The sequence below is a fragment of the Phyllobates terribilis genome, unplaced genomic scaffold (assembly GCF_046119375.1).
Source record: "Phyllobates terribilis strain yellow unplaced genomic scaffold, ASM4611937v1 Scaffold_1__5_contigs__length_1240528914, whole genome shotgun sequence".
In the NCBI taxonomy this organism is placed as follows: Eukaryota; Metazoa; Chordata; class Amphibia; order Anura; family Dendrobatidae; genus Phyllobates; species Phyllobates terribilis.
The window spans coordinates 901,725,222-901,742,855 of NW_027362761.1; the positions used below are offsets into that span (position 1 = coordinate 901,725,222).

General features: G+C 41.3%; 1 protein-coding gene across 7 annotated transcripts in view; it reads left to right on the plus strand.

Moving 5' to 3' along the window:
* LEF1 (lymphoid enhancer binding factor 1) overlaps window positions 1–17,634 on the plus strand; it is a 159,040-nt gene that overhangs the window by 105,561 nt on the left and 35,845 nt on the right. For 3 of the 7 annotated variants that reach the window (XM_073641065.1, XM_073641018.1, XM_073641055.1), the window contains 2 exons: window positions 6,774–6,822; window positions 14,993–15,061. In XM_073641065.1, the coding sequence (XP_073497166.1) occupies window positions 6,774–6,822; window positions 14,993–15,061 (118 nt within the window). Of the gene's footprint in view, window positions 1–6,773; window positions 6,828–14,992; window positions 15,062–17,634 lie in introns of those variants that run through there. The other 4 variants (XM_073641027.1, XM_073641036.1, XM_073641073.1 and 1 more) reach the window with 2 other exon arrangements.

The following is a 17,634-nucleotide window of genomic DNA, read 5'->3' on the forward strand; positions in this document are numbered from 1 at the left end:
TCCCTTTATTTATTATTATTATTATTATTATTATTATTATTATTAATAATAATATTTATTATTATAGCGCCATTTATTCCATGGCACTTTACATGTGAAAAAAGGGGTATACATACATGAACAATCACAATGATCTTTAACAAAACGTTTCAGCGACTGGTACAGGAGCCTGCGAGGGCTCACAATCTACAAGGGATGGGTGAGGATACAGTAGGTGGGGGTAGAGCTGGTCGTGCAACGGTAGGGTGGAGCAATGGTTGGTGCAGGTTGTAGGCTTGTCGGAAGAGGTGAGTCTTTAGGTTCCTTTTGAAGGTTTCCATGGTAGGCGAGAGTCTGATATGCTGGGGTAGAGCGTGCCAGAGTAGGGGGGATGCACTGGAGAAATCTTGTATGCGATTGTGGGAAGAGGAGATAAGAGGGGAGTAGAGAAGGAGATCTTGTGAGGATTGGAGGTTGCGTGCAGGAATGTACCGGGAGACTAGGTCACAGATATAAGGAGGAGACCGGTTGTGGATAGCTTTGTATGCCATGGTTAGGGTTTTGAACTGGAGTTTCTGGGCAATGGGGAGCCAGTGAAGGGATTGACAGAGAGGAGAGGTCGGGGAATAGCGTGGGGACAGGTGGATTAGTCGGGCAGCCGAGTTTAGGATAGATTGGAGGGGTACGAGAGTGTTAGAGGGGAGACCTCAGAGCAGGAGGTTGCATGCACTATCGTTTTTGCAGATTCATGGTTGAGGAATGTTCGGATTCGGGAGATATTTTTGAGTTTGAGTCTGCAAGAAGTAGAAAGGGCTTGGATATGTGGTTTGAAGGAGAGATCAGAGTTCAGGGTTACCCCAAGGAATCAGGCTTGTGGGACTGGGGAGAGTGCACAGCCATTGACGTTGATAGATAGGTCAGGTGGGGGGGGATGAATGAGATGGTGGAAAGACTATGGAAAGAAGGATGAGATAGCGGACAGACATTGTGGGATTTTGGTTAGTAGGGAGGAGATATCTCGTCCAGAGAGGTAGATCTGTGTGTTGTCCTCATCGAGGTGAGACTCTATGCGTTGTTTCAGGCCAAAGGTGTAGATGGAGAAGAGCAGGGGTCCTAGGACTGAACCTTGGGGGATACCGACAGATAGGGGGTGAGGTGAGGAGGTAGTGTGTGAGTGGGAGACACCGAATGTCCTGTCTGTTAAATATGAGGAGATCCAAGATAGGACCAAGTCTTTGATGCCAAGAGATAAGAGAATCTGTAGTAAGAGGGAATGGTTCACTGTGTCGAAGGCAGATGACAGGTCTAGGAGGAGGAGAACAGAGTAGTGTCGCTTGGATTTGGCGGTTAGTAGGTTGTTGCTGACTTTAGTCAGGGCAGTTTCAATAGAATGGTGTGGTCGGAAGCCAGATTGGAGGTGGTCAAAGAGAGGGCAGAAAGAGAGGTGGGAGGACAGTTCAAAGTGGACCTGTTGTTCTAGAAGTTTTGAGGCGTAGGGGAGGAGTGACATGGGGCGATAGCTAGTCAGGGAGGATGGGTCAAGGGATGGCTTTTTGAGGATGGGTGTGATCGAGGCATGTTTGAAGCATGAGGGGAAGACACCAGTTGTTAGTGACAGGTTGAAGAGGTGGGTTAGGGTTGAGATGAAGATAGTGGTAAGGTTGGGGATGAGGTGGGACGGGATTGGGTCAAGTTCACAAGTGGTGAGGTGTGATTTGGAGAGTAAAGAGGAAAGTTGAACTTCCGTTATGGAGGACGAGGATTGAGTAGGTGTGAGGAGGGGCTGGGGGGACTTTAGGCAAAAGATTTGTCTGATGGTGTCTATCTTCTGCTTGAAGAATGAGGCAAAGTCTTTGACTGAGAGGAGAGGGAGGAGGCGCTGGCGGACAGAGGAGAGAATTGAAAGTGTTAAATAGCTGTTTAGGGTTGTGTGACAGGGAGGATATGAGAGATGAGAAGTATGTTTGTTTTGCAGCAGTGAGTGTGGACTTGAAAGTAGTGAGGGACTGTTTGAATGCGATGAAGTGCTCATTGGAGTGGGACCTTTTCCATCTACGCTCAGCAACCCTGGAGGCGCGTCGCAGCATTATGGTTAGGCTCGTATGCCAGGGTTGTCTGTTGATTTGTGCGAGCTTTGGTTTGTGTGAGGGGGGGGGGGCGACCGAATTGAGGGCTGCAGCTTTTGTGGTGTTATATAAAGCGGCAGCAACATCCGCGTCATGTAAGGCACTGATGTCTGTAAGAGGAAGTAGGGATTCAGAGAGTGAGTGTAGATCAAGGTGTATAAGATTTCTGCGAGGGTATGCAAGTTTGTGGAGTGGGGATTGTTGCTCTGGAGAGGAGAGGGTAGAGAATGTAAGTAGGTTGAGGTCAGAGAGAGGGAGAGGTGAGTTAGAGCGGTTAGATAGGGAACAGAGGCAGGTGAAGATGAAGTCCAGTGTGTGTCTATCTTTGTGAGTGGGGGCAGAAGACCATTGAGCAAGGCCGAAGGAGGAAGTGAGGGATAGAAGCTTAGAGGTAACTGAGAGGGAAGTGTCAATGAGGATGTTGAAGTCACCCATGATGATGGTGGGGATGTCAATGGAAAGGAAATTAAGTACCCAGGTGGTGAAATGAAGGTGGTGGCTGGTTCTGGGGGACGGTAGATGACGGCCAGTTGGAGGTTGGAGGGGGAGTAGATGCGCACACAGTGCACCTCAAAAGAGGGGAGAGTAACAGAGGGAGGCAGTGGGATTTGGGTGAAGGAGCAGTTGTCTGACAGGAGAAAACCTACTCCTCCACCATGCTTGCCATTGGGGCGGGGGGTGTGGGAAAGGTGGAATCCACTGTATGAAAGTGCAGCTGGAGAGGCAGTTTCAGTGATGCTGAGAAAGGAAAGTTTGTTAGTGGTGAAAAGATCATGGATGTAGGAAAGGTTGTTACAGACAGAGCGAGCGTTCCATAGAGCTCCTGTTAGTGGGGCTGGAGAAACGGGGGCTGGGCGGATGTTTATGAGGTTAGAAGGGTTGTGAGAGTTTGTGATAGATAGTGGGTAGGAGGTGCAAGTGACTGTGGGGATGTGGTGAGGAGGGCCAGGATTTGGGGAGATGTCGCCAGCAGTGAGGAGGAGAAGAGAAAGTGTTAGTAGGTGGGAGCAGGAGAGAGCATGAGGTAGCTGTCTGTGCTTAGAGACACAGGATTGAATGTTGAGGAACAGATATGAGGAGGAGGTGAGATGAATGGGGAGGATTGAGGGAGAGATGAAGAGTTCGTTGCTGGGTGTAGGGATCAGGGGTGGTTGTAAAAAGTGAAGGATTATAGAAGAGAGAGTGAAAACACAGACAAACATTGTTTACAGTATCCAAGAATCCAGTTACTTTCAGTTCCCTTCAGATGCAATTCAGATCTCACACTTAAGGCAATGCACTGCAGACTGCGTCTTTAGCAGACTCTTGCTCACAATATATGGGCTACAGAATGCATTCAGTTGTGAACCAGAGGGGAGTGGTCTGTGCTCATCTTGATCAGCTGATTAAGGCTAAGCCAGATGCTTAGTTGAAGAACGTACCAAGTGTATATAGAAGCAGAGGAAGGGAGAAGTCCGCATGGGAAAGCTTTATTTGTAGGAAGATGTGCTCTCCTCTAAGGGTGATATTCTGATATAATAATTGAGACACTATGGGTGCTGAGGCAATAGGCCTACTCACACTCCTAGCCACTCAGTCTTTGTTTGCTTGGCTGCTGCTGTGACCTGGAGATGGCTTGACAATATGTGGTATGAGTTATCTCCAGGTCATAGCAGTCACTCAACATTCAGAAAGATACGTTGGACAGCAGTGTAAGCAGCCTTTTCTTAACTCAGCACCCCTGGTTTCTCCACTATTCAATCAGATAGGATGGACAGCCGTGATAGCAGCCTTCTTTTATTTAAGCACCACTGGTAGCTCCAGTATTAGATCAGAAAGGCAGGGTGGACAGCAGTCTGAGCAGCCTCTTCTTACTTCAGCACCCCGGGTATCTCCTGTATTGGATCAAAAAGTACATTGGAAGCACAACTTCCTATACATGAAGATAGGGGGCATAGCTTAATACTGCACATGCTCACAAACTCCTGCCCTATTAACTTTCTAGTGCCAGTGTCGGTCCGTGTGACAAGGCAGCCATTTTTATTCTATAGTGATTATCTTCCCAGTAAAAAAAAGCATGATTTGCTAATGAAAGGTAGTTAATAATTTATTTATAATGACATTTTTCTTTTAGTTATTGTTTTTCTATTCCCTAAGAACCCTGCTAAGTTTGTAAGTACTCCAGTTTCCTTCCACACTCCAAAGACTTATTAATAGGGAATTTAGATTTTAAGCCCCAATGGGAACACTGATGATGTCTGTAAAGCGCTGTGGAAACAAAGTAAAATAACTAAATACGTTCCTAAAAGTCTTTCTATGTTTGTTTCAAGTGTACTCTACAGAGGCGGACATATCATTGGTGCAACCTGTGCAGCCGCACAGGAGCCCAAGAGGTAAGGGGGCCCATTTCCACCTCCAAAACAGATGGAATTACGCATTATGATGAGATATTGGACTACAAAGGGCTCATATGCCGTTATTGCAAAAGGGCCCTTTTTGGTCTATGTCCACATGTGGTACCGGATATTATTATATTGCTCTTTAAAATTAGTGGCACGGACTAGTGAGAAAGGGTCTAAAATTGTCAGCGTATTTATGTATAATAAAGCTAGCGTACGTGTCTATTATACCATGCCGTTATGTAAGGTTTGACTGTTCTGAAGATGGTTTATATAATCTAATTTCCTAGTTATAGCTAAAAAGATCAAATTGAAGCAATGGTGTTGGGTTAATTTGGTACCACGGTAATACGTTGGATGATTAATCTCATATGGAACTGTTGTAAAAGAAATGGTCAAGAATCAAGAGAGTTACATCCTAATTCCAAATACAACCTTTAGGCTATGTTCACACACATTGGGTTTTTCACCGTATTTTGCTGCAGATTTTTATGCACATTTTCAGCTGCGTTTTGCAGTACTAGCAAAGTCTATGAGAAACCAGAATTCTCTGTTCACACATCTTGTTTATTTTTTTACTGCGTATTTTGTGACTTGGTTGGGTTTTTGGAAAATAGAGCATGTCGCTTCTTTCAGCGTTTTTTTAACCCATAGGAAGTAATGGGTGAGGGAAAAAAAGCTGAAAAATGCAGGTAAATTTTTTTCAGCGTTTTTTGATGGCAAAATAGGATGGGGCTCTTTTTTTTCACAGAACTTTATGTACATGCATAAATAGAGACAGAAAGACAGTGAAAAAAACGCATCAAAAACGCAGCAAAACCTGCGCTTTTGACGCAGCTGATTTCCTGCTAGAGATGATAATAAAAATAATAATCTTTATTTTTATATAGCGCCAACATATTCTGCAGCACTTTACATACCTTATCATGGCTATACCCATTGGGGCTCACAATCTACATTCCCTATCAGTATGTCTTTGGAGTGTGGGAGGAAACCGGAGGACCCGGAGGAAACCCACGCAAACACAGGGAAAACATACAAACTCCTTGCAGACGTTGTCCTTGGTGGGATTTGAATTCAGGACCCCAGCGCTGCAAAGCAACAGTGCTAACCACTGAGCCACCGTGCTGCCCAGAGATCAGTTTTGCTGCAGATTTCTGATGTACAAAAACACATGTGGGAAAATAGCCTTAGCCTATACAAGTGGTGGCCAAATAGTAAATGGCAATAAAGGGGTCTTCGCGACAGAGAGGGGAAGTGAAAGAGTCAATATCACCTACTGTATCCTCACCCATCCCTTGTAGATTGTGAGCCCTCACGGGCAGGGTCCTCTCTCCTCCAGGACCAGTCGCTGACTTGTTCTGTTAAGATTATTGTGTTTTTTTGCTATGTATACCCCTTTTTTCACATATAAAGCGCCATGGAATAAATGGCTCTATAATAATAAACAATAATAATAATATTGAGGTGTCATGTTGCTGTAGACCAGGGTTTGCAGCAGCCGTGGAGCTGAGCCAGTCTCCAAGCCATTCACTAACCCCTTTAATATCAAAGGTGCATCAAGAAAATGCTTGCCTTCTGTTAAATGTTTGTCTTTCTGTAAAGGAAGTTTTCTTGGTGTAAACATCCTAATTTATGAGCAATGATTTCCAAGACTTGGAGCCTGCAAACTTTGAATTAGTCTACGTGGCCGTAAAGCCTTTGTTCAGACAAGTAGTTTTATCTTCTCTCAAGGGAGCTGCTTTGGCTGACAAAAGTAACATCATTGGCAGATCCGTCCCTTGTTGGCTGCCTTCCACCCCATCCCTGTGATCACTCTTAGTACAAATGCAGCTTTTCAGTAGAACTTGGATTACTTGCTATGGAATTGGCCAACAGAATGCACACGTCTGTGCAGCAGAGCTGTATGAGTGGACGGTTCTAGTAGTGGGCAAGAGGTCCAGCTGTCATTGCAGGCCACAGAGCAGCTACAGCCGGCATCCTCTTATGTACTATTCTCACAGGATAGGGAGATGATTATTATTGTATATTCCAGATTATTTCAACACACTATGTAATAATATATGCAGTGTTAGAAGCGCACAATGGTAGTATTCTAGTGGTGTCATTCATATGATCATTCATACAGAAGTAGAGCACTTTGGGTTTTAAATGTTTTTAAACAAATTAATATAATTTATAATATTTTACCATTCTAAAAGCAAAATCAATTCTCTACTGTTACCATATACATCTTCTTATGTACAACTGATTCTGAAAGGATAAAAGTAACAAGTTTTTGTTACTACAGGGTAAAAAGAAGAAAAGGAAGAGAGAAAAACTCCAAGAATCCACTTCAGGTTAGTTGTATTGTCTTCATTCTTACTTTTTCTATCTTTTAATGTAAGATTCACAAAATAAGAGACTACGAAGATCTCCTGAATTATGAGGTCAATGTCCTATGAAATGGTGACCAAAATGATACAACAGTTAACAGTGAAAGTTGAATGCATTGTAATACTTTATTGTATAAGATTTCATTCATTCTTTTTTTTATTTAATTGTCCATTTCTATGTAAATGAGGGTGACACCACTATTGGTATTGTAGTTTGTAAATTGTTAGTTTAGATAAGTTGATCTTTTTATGGATACTGATTGAGGTCGTGATGTTATCCTTTTGAGACCCTTTAAAAACCGTGTTTATCGTTATTAAAATTGGTAAAATTCAATATATATAATATACAGTATTGTACAAAAGGTTTAGGCGGATTTGGAAAAAATGCTGCAAAGTAAGACTGCTTTCAAAAATAAATTGTTCATTGACAAAAATAAACTTTGAACAAAGAGAAATCTATATCAAACCAATGTTTGGTGTGATCAACCTGTGCCTTTAAAACAGCATCAATTCTTCTAGGTGCACTTGTATACAGTTTTTCAAGAAATTCGTCAGTCCTTCAGCAAACAAACTGCCTTTTGCTATAGTCAATTATTTAAAATTTTGATTCATCAGTCCAGAGCACCTGCTGCTATTTTTCTGTACCTCAGTTCCTACATTTTCATGAATCGTTCAGTCGCTTGGCCTTGGTTTCTATGTTGAAGATATGACTTTTTACTGCAATTCTTCCAAGAAGACCACTTTTGGCCAGACTTGTCCAAACAGTAGATGGGTATAGCTGGGTCCAACTGGTTGCTGCCAGTTCTTAGCTGATGGCACTGCTGCACATCTTTCCAATTTTGAAGGAAGTTATTCATGATTTGTTTTGCATCTACTACTCTTAGTTTTCTAGGCTGACCAGTATGTCTACAGTCCTCCATATTGGACACTTCTTGGTGCTTCTTCAGAAAAGTTTGAACAGCACCAGCACATCTTGACACTCCAGACAGGTTTCAATTCTTTGCTTGGGAGAGAACATTTGCAAGAGCAATATAACTACCTTGTGTCTTGTTGATTTGCTTAGTCTCATCATTGTGTATGACCTGTGACATGAAACCTCACTTTTGTAGCAGAGTTTGGATGTTCCTCACCCAGTTTTAAGCCTCCTACACACCATACTTTCTGTTTAAGTTGAAGACTGTGTTTCAAAGTACATATTATGGTATGATAATTATTGCCAGTTTAGTATAATTACTCATACACCTGACAATATTTCGACAAGAGCCCTGACTTTGTGCAAGGGTAACTAGAAGATGTTACTGTTTTGAAGGTGAAGTGTGGTCAGTCACACCAAATATTGATTTGATTTAATTCATTTTGCATTTTGTTGATAGAAGTTTTAATAGTTTATTTTTATTTTTTTAAACCATTCTTACTTTGCAGCATTTTTCCACAACTGCTTAAAACTTTTGCACAGTTTTGTACATAATTAAATGGTACAATAAACTAATCTTTTATAACATTGTAATTTTAGATTTTCATTTCACAGAATAATTTTATTTATATAGAATCTATATAATGTATAATAGATTCTAGCTAACTAGATTATTAGGCCAGCAAATAATTAGCCCAATGCATACTTTATATTGGGTGCATCCAGTCTCCATTCAGAGAGAGACCCCCAGAACGTCTTTCTCTCAGCTACAGTTCACATTTTGGCTGATCACTCACCAGCAGCATACTCAACTCTGCATCATCCAGCAGACTGAAACTCTCTCAGGAGACCAGGAGACTGCCAGATAATGACTCTACCTGCGTCTTAAAGAAAGTCTGCAGGCGCTACAAGTCAAGACCCTACAGATCTGGGATTTAACGCTGTCCTTCCCAGCTATGCCACTATATAATGTGTGTGTATGTATATATATATTTATATGTGTGTGTGTGTGTGTGTGTGTGTGTGTGTGTATATATATGTATGTATGTATGTATGTATGTATGTATGTATGCAATAAGAAAACTGACCAGCACATCCTGAGTGTGAACAGGTGCTAGCTGCAGAGACTGAACAATATAAAGTATATGAAAAGAAAGCGCGGGAGCACTCCATTATGGCCAAGATACATAAAGACAATAAAGACATTTGATCTAAACTGTGTTATTACTCGGTAAGCTTTACTTACAAAAAATGGAGGTTCATAGCGCATAAATTGGCCAATTCACGTGTGCCCATCAACCGCTGCAAGGTGACATCCCATCTAAAGGGTACTACTCTGCCTACGTGTAATATATGTTCTTTTCATATATATTGTGCAGTTTCTGCAGCTAGCACCTGTTCACACTCAGGATGTGCTGGTCAGTTCTCTTATTACATATTACTATAGGAGGTTGTAACTGCCTCCTGTCTGACCTTGCACTCCTCTCATTTAACCAGCAGGTGATGTATATTCTATTCTACCAGCCCATTTAAATTTTAGGTGTTTTAGCCCGGAAGTGACATGTTCTGTCCAGAGCTGTAGGCTTGTAGCCAAAGAGTGGCATGTTGGCAGAGTAGTACCCATCAGACGGGAGGTCACTTTGCAGTCGCACATGAATTGGCCAGTTTATGCGCTAAGAACCTCCATTTTTTGTAAGTAAAGCTTACTGAGTAATAACAGTTTCGATCAAATGTTTTTATTGTCTTCATGTGTCTTGGCCATAATGGAGTGTTGCTGCACTTTCTTTATATATATATATATATATATATATATATATATATACACTATGTGTGTGTGTATATATATATATATAAAGATTTTTCTGTATGTTCATGACTATGAAAATTGTACATTCACATTGAAGGCATCAAAACTATGAATTAACACATGTGGAATTATATACTTAACAAAAAAAGTGTGAAACAGCTGAAAATATGTCTTATATTCTAGGTTCTTCAAAGTAGCCACCTTTTGCATTGATGACTGCTTTGCACACTCTTGGCATTCTCTTGATGAGCTTATCCTCAGAAGCAGAGGTGACTCTTGGTCTTCCTTTCCTGGGGAGGTCCTCATGTGAGCCAGTTTCTTTGTAGCGCTTGATGGTTTTTGCAACTGCACTTGGGGACACTTTCAAAGTTTGCCCAATTTTTCGGACTGACTGACCTTCATTTCTAAAAGTAATGATGGCCACTCGTTTTTCTTTACTTAGCTGCTTTTTTCTTGTCATAATAAAAATTCTAACAGTCTATTCAGTAGGACTATCAGCTGTGTATCCACCTGACTTCTGCACAACACAACTGATGCTCCCAACTCTATTTATAAGGCAAGAAATCCCACTTATTAAACCTGACAGAGCACACCTGTGAAGTGAAAAAGATTTCCGGTGACTACCTCTTGAAGCTCATCAAGAGAATGCCAAGAGTGTGCAAAGCAGTCATCCAAGCAAAAGGTGGCTACTTTGAAGAACCTAGAATATAAGACATATTTTCAGTTGTTTCACACTTTTTTGTTAAGTATATAATTCCACATGTGTTAATTCATAGTTTTGATGCCTTCAGTGTGAATGTACAATTTTCATAGTCATGAAAATACAGAAAAATCTTTAAATGAGAAGGTGTGTCCAAACTTTTGGTCTGTACTGTAATATATATATATATATATATATATATATATATATATATATATATATATATATATATATATATATATATATATATATATATATATATAATATCTCGTATCTTTCGGACTAGAAGACACAACTAGGTTTTAGAGGAGGAAAATGGAAAAAAAAATAAGCATGATGCCCTGTTAAGGGGGAGGGGGTCTGCTGCTGACTCTGTTATAGGGGTAATGTCCCCCATCCAAGTATATATGACCCCCTCCTTCCTGTTATACATGGCCCTCATCCCCATCCTGATATTCATGGCACCCCAATCCCCCATCCTGGTATGCATGACCCCCCTCATCCCTCTTCCTTGTATGTATGGCCCCCCTCATGCCCATCCTGGTATCTATGGTACCTTCATTCCTCTTCCTGGTATGTATGGCACTCTTCATCCCCTGTATTTATGGCCCCCCTCATCCTTCATCCCTGTATGTATGGCCCCCCTCATGCTGGTATGTATGGCCTCTTCATCCCTGTATGTATGGCTCCCCTCATCCTTCATCCTTGTATGTATGGCTCCCTTCATCCCTGTATGTATGGCCTCCCTCATCTCGATATGCATGGCCCCCCTCATCTCAATATGTATGGCCCACCTCATCCCTCTTCCTGGTATGTATGGCCCCCCTCATCCTGGTATGCTTGGAACCCTTCATCCCTGCATGTATGCCCCCCTCATCCTGGTATGCTTGGCACACTCATACTCACCTCATCTCTCCTCCAGCGCTGTGTCCTGCTCTGTTACCAACAAGGTTCTCACTGTGTGAGCCGCGCATGGCGGAACTGCCATGCGCCCTCACACAGCGGGATGATCTTCCGGAATAGTCACTGCCCCCCACGTACATTGCTCCCCACGCCGCGACTGAGTGCGTGGGTAGCAATGACCATTCATTCTCCCTAATAGCGTGCACACTGTAGCCATAGCGCGGCTCCTGCTGGGCTCGGCTGTCAGCGTGCCCGCTATTAAAATCCATGAATTTTCACCACACCCATGAGAGCCACGCTGCGGGTACAGTGTGCGTGCTATTAAGGAGAATGAATGGTCACTGCTCCCCATGCACACAGTCCCGGCATGGGGAGCAGTGACTATTCCGGCACAGAGCGGGACACAGCGCTGGAGGAGAGAGGAGGTGAGTACGAGTGTTTTTTTATTTTTTTTCTGTGCAGCGTGACGGGGATCAGGGGGTGCAAAGCATACGAGGATGAGGGGGGACATACATACAGAGATGGAGGGGGACATACATACAGGGATGAAGGGTGCCATACATACCAGGAGCCGGGCTGCAGGCACAATGTGCCGGCTATTAAGGAAAATGAACATTGCGTAGGGAGCAGTGACTATTCATTTTCTTTAGTAGCGGGATAGTGTTGGCTGCAGCAGCCGGCTGCAGCTTCCTGTGCCCCGCTACTCAGCCACTGTCGCTTCCCCCACATCCCCCACCACCAACAGCCACAATATTTATGTACATCGGACTATAAGACACACACCCACTTTCCTCCAAAATTTTGAAGGAAAAAAATGCGTCTTATAATCCGAAAAATATGAAATATATATGTAAATCAGTAGGCAGCACTCCAAACTCAAGAGAAATTCTTAGAAAAAAATGACTTTATTGAGCCCAAATGGCGACGTTTTGGTTCATAGAACCTTTTTCAAGGCTTGAAAAAGTTCTACGAACCGAAACGTCGCCATTTAGGATCAATAAAGTCATTCTTTTCTAAGAATTGCTCTGTAGTTTGGAGTGCTGCCTTCTGATTTACTCTTTTTTGATATGCTACAGTTTGGACAGACTGTTGGGAGGCCTGGCACCCATCAGTGAGTAATTGTTAAATGTGCTGTCCCGGTATATATTTTTTTCTATATATATCGATATAGTGATATAGATAGATATACATACAGGTGCATCTCACTAAATTAGAATATCCTCAAAAAGTTAATTTATTTCAGTTCTTCAATACAAAAAGTGAAACTCCTATATTATATAGAGTCATTATAGAGTGATCTATTTCAAGTGTTTATTTCTGTTAATGTTGATTATGGCTTACAGCCAATGAAAACACAAAAGTCATTATCTCAGTAAATTAAAATAATTAACAAAAAACACCTGCAAAGGCTTCCTAAGCATTTAAAAGGGTCCCTTAGTCTGTTTCAGTAGGCTCCACAATCAGAAGACTGCTGACTTGACAGATGTCCCGAAGGCAGTCATTGACACACTCTACAAGGTCCCAGTGTTCAAATTTTCATTTGGAAATCAAGGTCCCAGAGTCTGGAGGAAGAGTGGAGAGGCACACAATCCAAGCTGCTTGAGGTCTAGTGTGAAGTTTCCACAATCAGTGATGGTTTGGGGAGCCATGTCATCTGCTGGCGTAGGTCCACTGTGTTTTATCAAGACAAAAGTCAGCGCAGCCGTCTACCAAGAGATTTTAGAGCACTTCCTGCTTCCCTCTGCCGACAAGCTTTTTAGAGATGGAAATTCCATTCTCCATCAGGACTTGGCACCTGTCCACACTGCCAAAAGTACCAATACCTGGTTTAAAAACAAAAGTATCACTGTGCTTGATTGGCCAGCAAACTCGCCTGAGCTTAACCCCATAGAGAATCTATGGGGTATTGCCAAGATGAGAGACACCAGACCCAACAATGCAGATGAGCTGAAGGCTGCTATCAAAGCAACCTGGGCTTCCATCACACCTCAGCAGTGCCACAGGCTGATCGCCTCCATGCCACGCCGCATTGATACTGTAATTGATGCAAAAGGAGCCCCGTCCAAGTATTGAGAGCATTTACTGAACATACATTTCAGTAGGCCAACATTTTGGATTTTAAAAACATTTTTCAAGCTGTTGTTATAAAGTATTCTAATTTACTGAGATAATGACTTTTGTGTTTTCATTGGCTGTAAGCCATAATCATCAACATTAATAGAAATAAACACTTGAAATAGATCACTCTGTAATGACTCTATATAATATATCAGTTTCACTTTTTGTATTGAAGAACTGAAATTCACTTTTTGATATTCTAATTTTGTGAGATGCACCCATACATACATACATACATACATACATACATACATACATACATACATACATACATACATACATACATACAGTTCCTTTGCTGGTTCATCATTGTTCATGTGTGATTGTTGGTTATGGCTGAACGCTTGGCTTGAGAGATCCAAGTGGACTTAAGAGGTTGGCGACTATTTTTTTTTAATTGATGGCATATCCCCGGGATAGGCCATCGACGATATATGATCTGCACTTCTGCTAACCAGCTGTTGCCAGCGGCGGTCAGAAGTTCCTGGATGCTGCCAAAACTCAGCAGCTTTTTCAAAATTATAATACCTGCCACCAGGTACTACAGATTCACCCCCAATATGACACATCTTTGATTTCACCGACACCCAACCAAATGTCCATGGAGGCTACCTTAAAATCTACCAAACTTTGCCTTGAATAATTTATAGTGAATCAGCACAAATATGTTGTGAAATTATCAGCTCTAAATCTAATATTTTCAGGATATAACATCAGAAATTATTTTTCCAATCACCCACACATTTCATAATCTCAAATATATTTTTGGAGAATGTGACTGCAGTAAATGGAACTTTATGGTATTTTTTTTTTTACTTTTTACCACTTATATACACTTATTAGACGCTTTCTGACCGTCTACAACCCATGGAAAATTAAAGACACACTTCAGATGAGGATTACAATTAACCTCGGAAACATTTTGACCACCTCCACACCACAGAAAGTACAAAAATACTGACATTTAAAATTGTGTCCTGCTCTTGACCTGAAATTACTTTATTCTCGGATTTGGCCTGACCATTTGGCTTGCATGTTTTCTATACTGGCTGTTTCTCCCAACAGCTGTCTAAAGATCCCAAACAATATGTAATCTTATCGGTTGGGTCGAAAGTCACATTTGTTCTCGAGAATGAAAAGCATTACTCCAATAAAAAAATCACAACTGTAACTATTGTCTTATACAAAATATATAGCCTACTTACTGTGAAGATTAGTGGGATGGCTGCCTGATATCAGCAGTGCAAGCTTCTCATATTTTGCTCGTTACCCCAAAATTTTGCATTAGTCAGCCCCTATATTCTGCATGTATCAATATTTTTGTGTGCTTTCAGATGATCTTTGCATCTCATTTACAATATCCCATTACCCTATGCCACTCTTTTTGCTAAGATAAGTGGTGATGTTTGAACAGGTCTTAATGCTAAAGAGCTGAACACCACTGGTGATTCCTGCCATGACAAAATTATTATATTTCTTTAGGGGCTTGGATGGAAATTAGTTTCTTTCATTCTGCAAGAGCTCTCTTGCAAATAACACATAGGTAGCTACTAGAGATGAGCGAACCAATTTGATGTTAATCAAACTTGTACTGAATTTTTAGAAATTCACTAAGCCTGGAAATTGTTATCAACTTGCAATTCCCTTTTGCATTAATTTTCCAAAATGGCCCTTTCCATTTTTTACATTGCAGAGATTGAAGCATCCAGAGAAGGCTCACATGACCTCGGGCGCGGACGGACAGGCTTCTCCATAATTCCTTGTAATTATCACACCACATGGTATAGCACAGCCAATCAGGAGGGACTATAATGGCCTGTATGAAACCAGAGACCGGGAATGCAGCAGCCATTTTATGGTGTATCTAGATAGTTATAAGATGTCATATTTTAACTAAAGAGAAGGAGAGAAAATACCATAATACACTTTATAAACTGTACAGATAGTGAGTGTGTGACATCACAGCAATGAAGAAAAGTTAACATCTGTTTAACCATAGCCATAGATTGTATATTGAGGGCACTTTGACATTACTAAGTTTGCATTAAAGAGATTGACTGGAGTTTTGATACAGTTCTAGGAAGCATCAGAAAAGTCACATATTTTCATAGCAATTTGAGGCCTTTTTTTCTCGATATTGGCAAATTTGAATTGAAAAAAGATTGGCTCATCTCTAGTAGCTACCCTAAAAGTCAATGTCTGACCCCTTTAGCGAGCCTTGAAACATTATAGGTGGTATTGCTTGATTGTTTCATTCATTCTGCTCGGGAGCTCACTTGCATACTTTTCTCCAATTAGAATGTCTCGTATGGTTCCATATTCAGCTGGTCTCTTTTAGATGTACCAGTACTTCCCATATGTTGCCACTATGACTATTATATTAAATAAAGGATATACGGCAGTGACCCTCATTTTATACGCTGACCCTGTCAATTGTTCCTCCCCCATATATTAGCTTTCTGACTATTTCTATGAGTTATAAGACTGAGCACTGAATATTTTGTGTCCTTTCACAATGAGCAAACATATCAAAAATTATAAAAAAACACCACATTTCTGATTTTGTGAATTTTCAATGATTTCTCATATACAGACATTAATAAATGCAGTTTTTGAGAGCATGTACCCATATTCTTTAGTACACAAGAGATGCCATAAAGAAGGTGTGTGTCACCTAATTGCATATATACAATTCCTGACACTAGTGTTTGTAGGTGCCAAATATGCTTTATGAAGAACCTAAAACATTCTCTGTCTCTATAGACCTGTCAGACCCATAAAAATAGACAGATAAAGATTATTCAAAGGTCACTAAAGGATTGCCACCGGGGTTTTATTGACTTCACACCTAGCTACTGACCAACAAGGATGACCTTTCTGCATTATTCGAGGAATAGGTGGCCCTTCATACAGTATTAATGTATGCAGAGGCAAGAAGTGAATGTGTTCGTGTCACAAATGTGATGTGTGTGTGTATATAATATGTGTGTGTGTGTGTGTGTGTGTGTGTATAAAAAAAAAGAGAAAAAAAGATGTGTGTGTGTGTGTGTATATATATATATATATATATATGTATGTATGTATGTATGTATGTATGTATGTATGTATGTATGTGTGTGTGTGTGTGTGTGTGTATACAGTACAGACCAAAAGTTTGGACACACCTTGTCATTTAATGATTTTTCTGTATTTTCATGACTTTGAAAATTGTACATTCACACTGAAGGCATCAAAACTATGAATTAACACGTGTGGAATTATATACTTAACAAAAAAGTGTGAAACAACTGAAAATATGTCTTATATTCTATGTTCTTCAAAGTAGCCACCTTTTGCTTTGATGACTGCTTTGCACACTCTTGCCATTCTCTTGATGAGCTTCAAGAGGTAGTCACCGGAAATGATCTTCCAACAATCTTGAAGGAGTTCCCAGAGATGCTTAGCACTTGTTGGCCCTTTTGCCTTCACTCTGCGGTCCAACTCACCCCAAACCATCTCGATTGGGTTCAGGTCTGGTGACTGTGGAGGTCATGTCATTTGGCGTAGCACCCCATCACTCTCCTTCTTGGTCAAATAGCCCTTACACAGCCTGGAGGTGTGTTTGGGGTCATTGTCCTGTTGAAAAATAAATGATGGTCCAACTAAACACCAACCGGATGGAATAGCATGCTGCTGCAAGATGCTGTGGTAGCCATGCTGGTTCAGTATGCCTTCAGTTTTGAATAAATCCCCAACAGTGTCACCAGCAAAGCACCCCCACACCATCACACCTCCTCCTCCATGCTTCACGGTGGGAACCAGGCATGTAGAGTCCATCTGTTCACCTTTTCTGCGTCGCATAAAGACACAGTGGTTGGAACCAAAGATCTCAAATTTGGACTCATCAGACCAAAGCACAGATTTCCACTGGTCTAATGTCCATTCCTTGTGTTCTTTAGCCCAAACAAGTCTCTTCTGCTTGTTGCCTGTCCTTAGCAGTGGTTTCCTAGCAGCTATTTTACCATAAAGGCCTGCTGCACAAAGTCTCCTCTTAACAGTTGTTGTAGAGATGTGTCTGCTGCTAGAACTCTGTGTGGCAGTGACCTGGTCTCTAATCTGAGCTGCTGTTAACCTGCGATTTCTGAGACTAAGTAAAGAATAACGAGTGGCCATCATTACTTTAAGAAATGAAAGTCAGTCAGTCCGAAAAATTGGGCAAACTTTGAAAGTGTCCCCAAGTGCAGTTGCAAAAACCATCAAGTGCTACAAAGAAACTGTCTCACATGAGGACCGCCCCAGGAAAGGAAGACCAAGAGTCACCTCTGCTTCTGAGGATAAGTTTATCTGAATCACCAG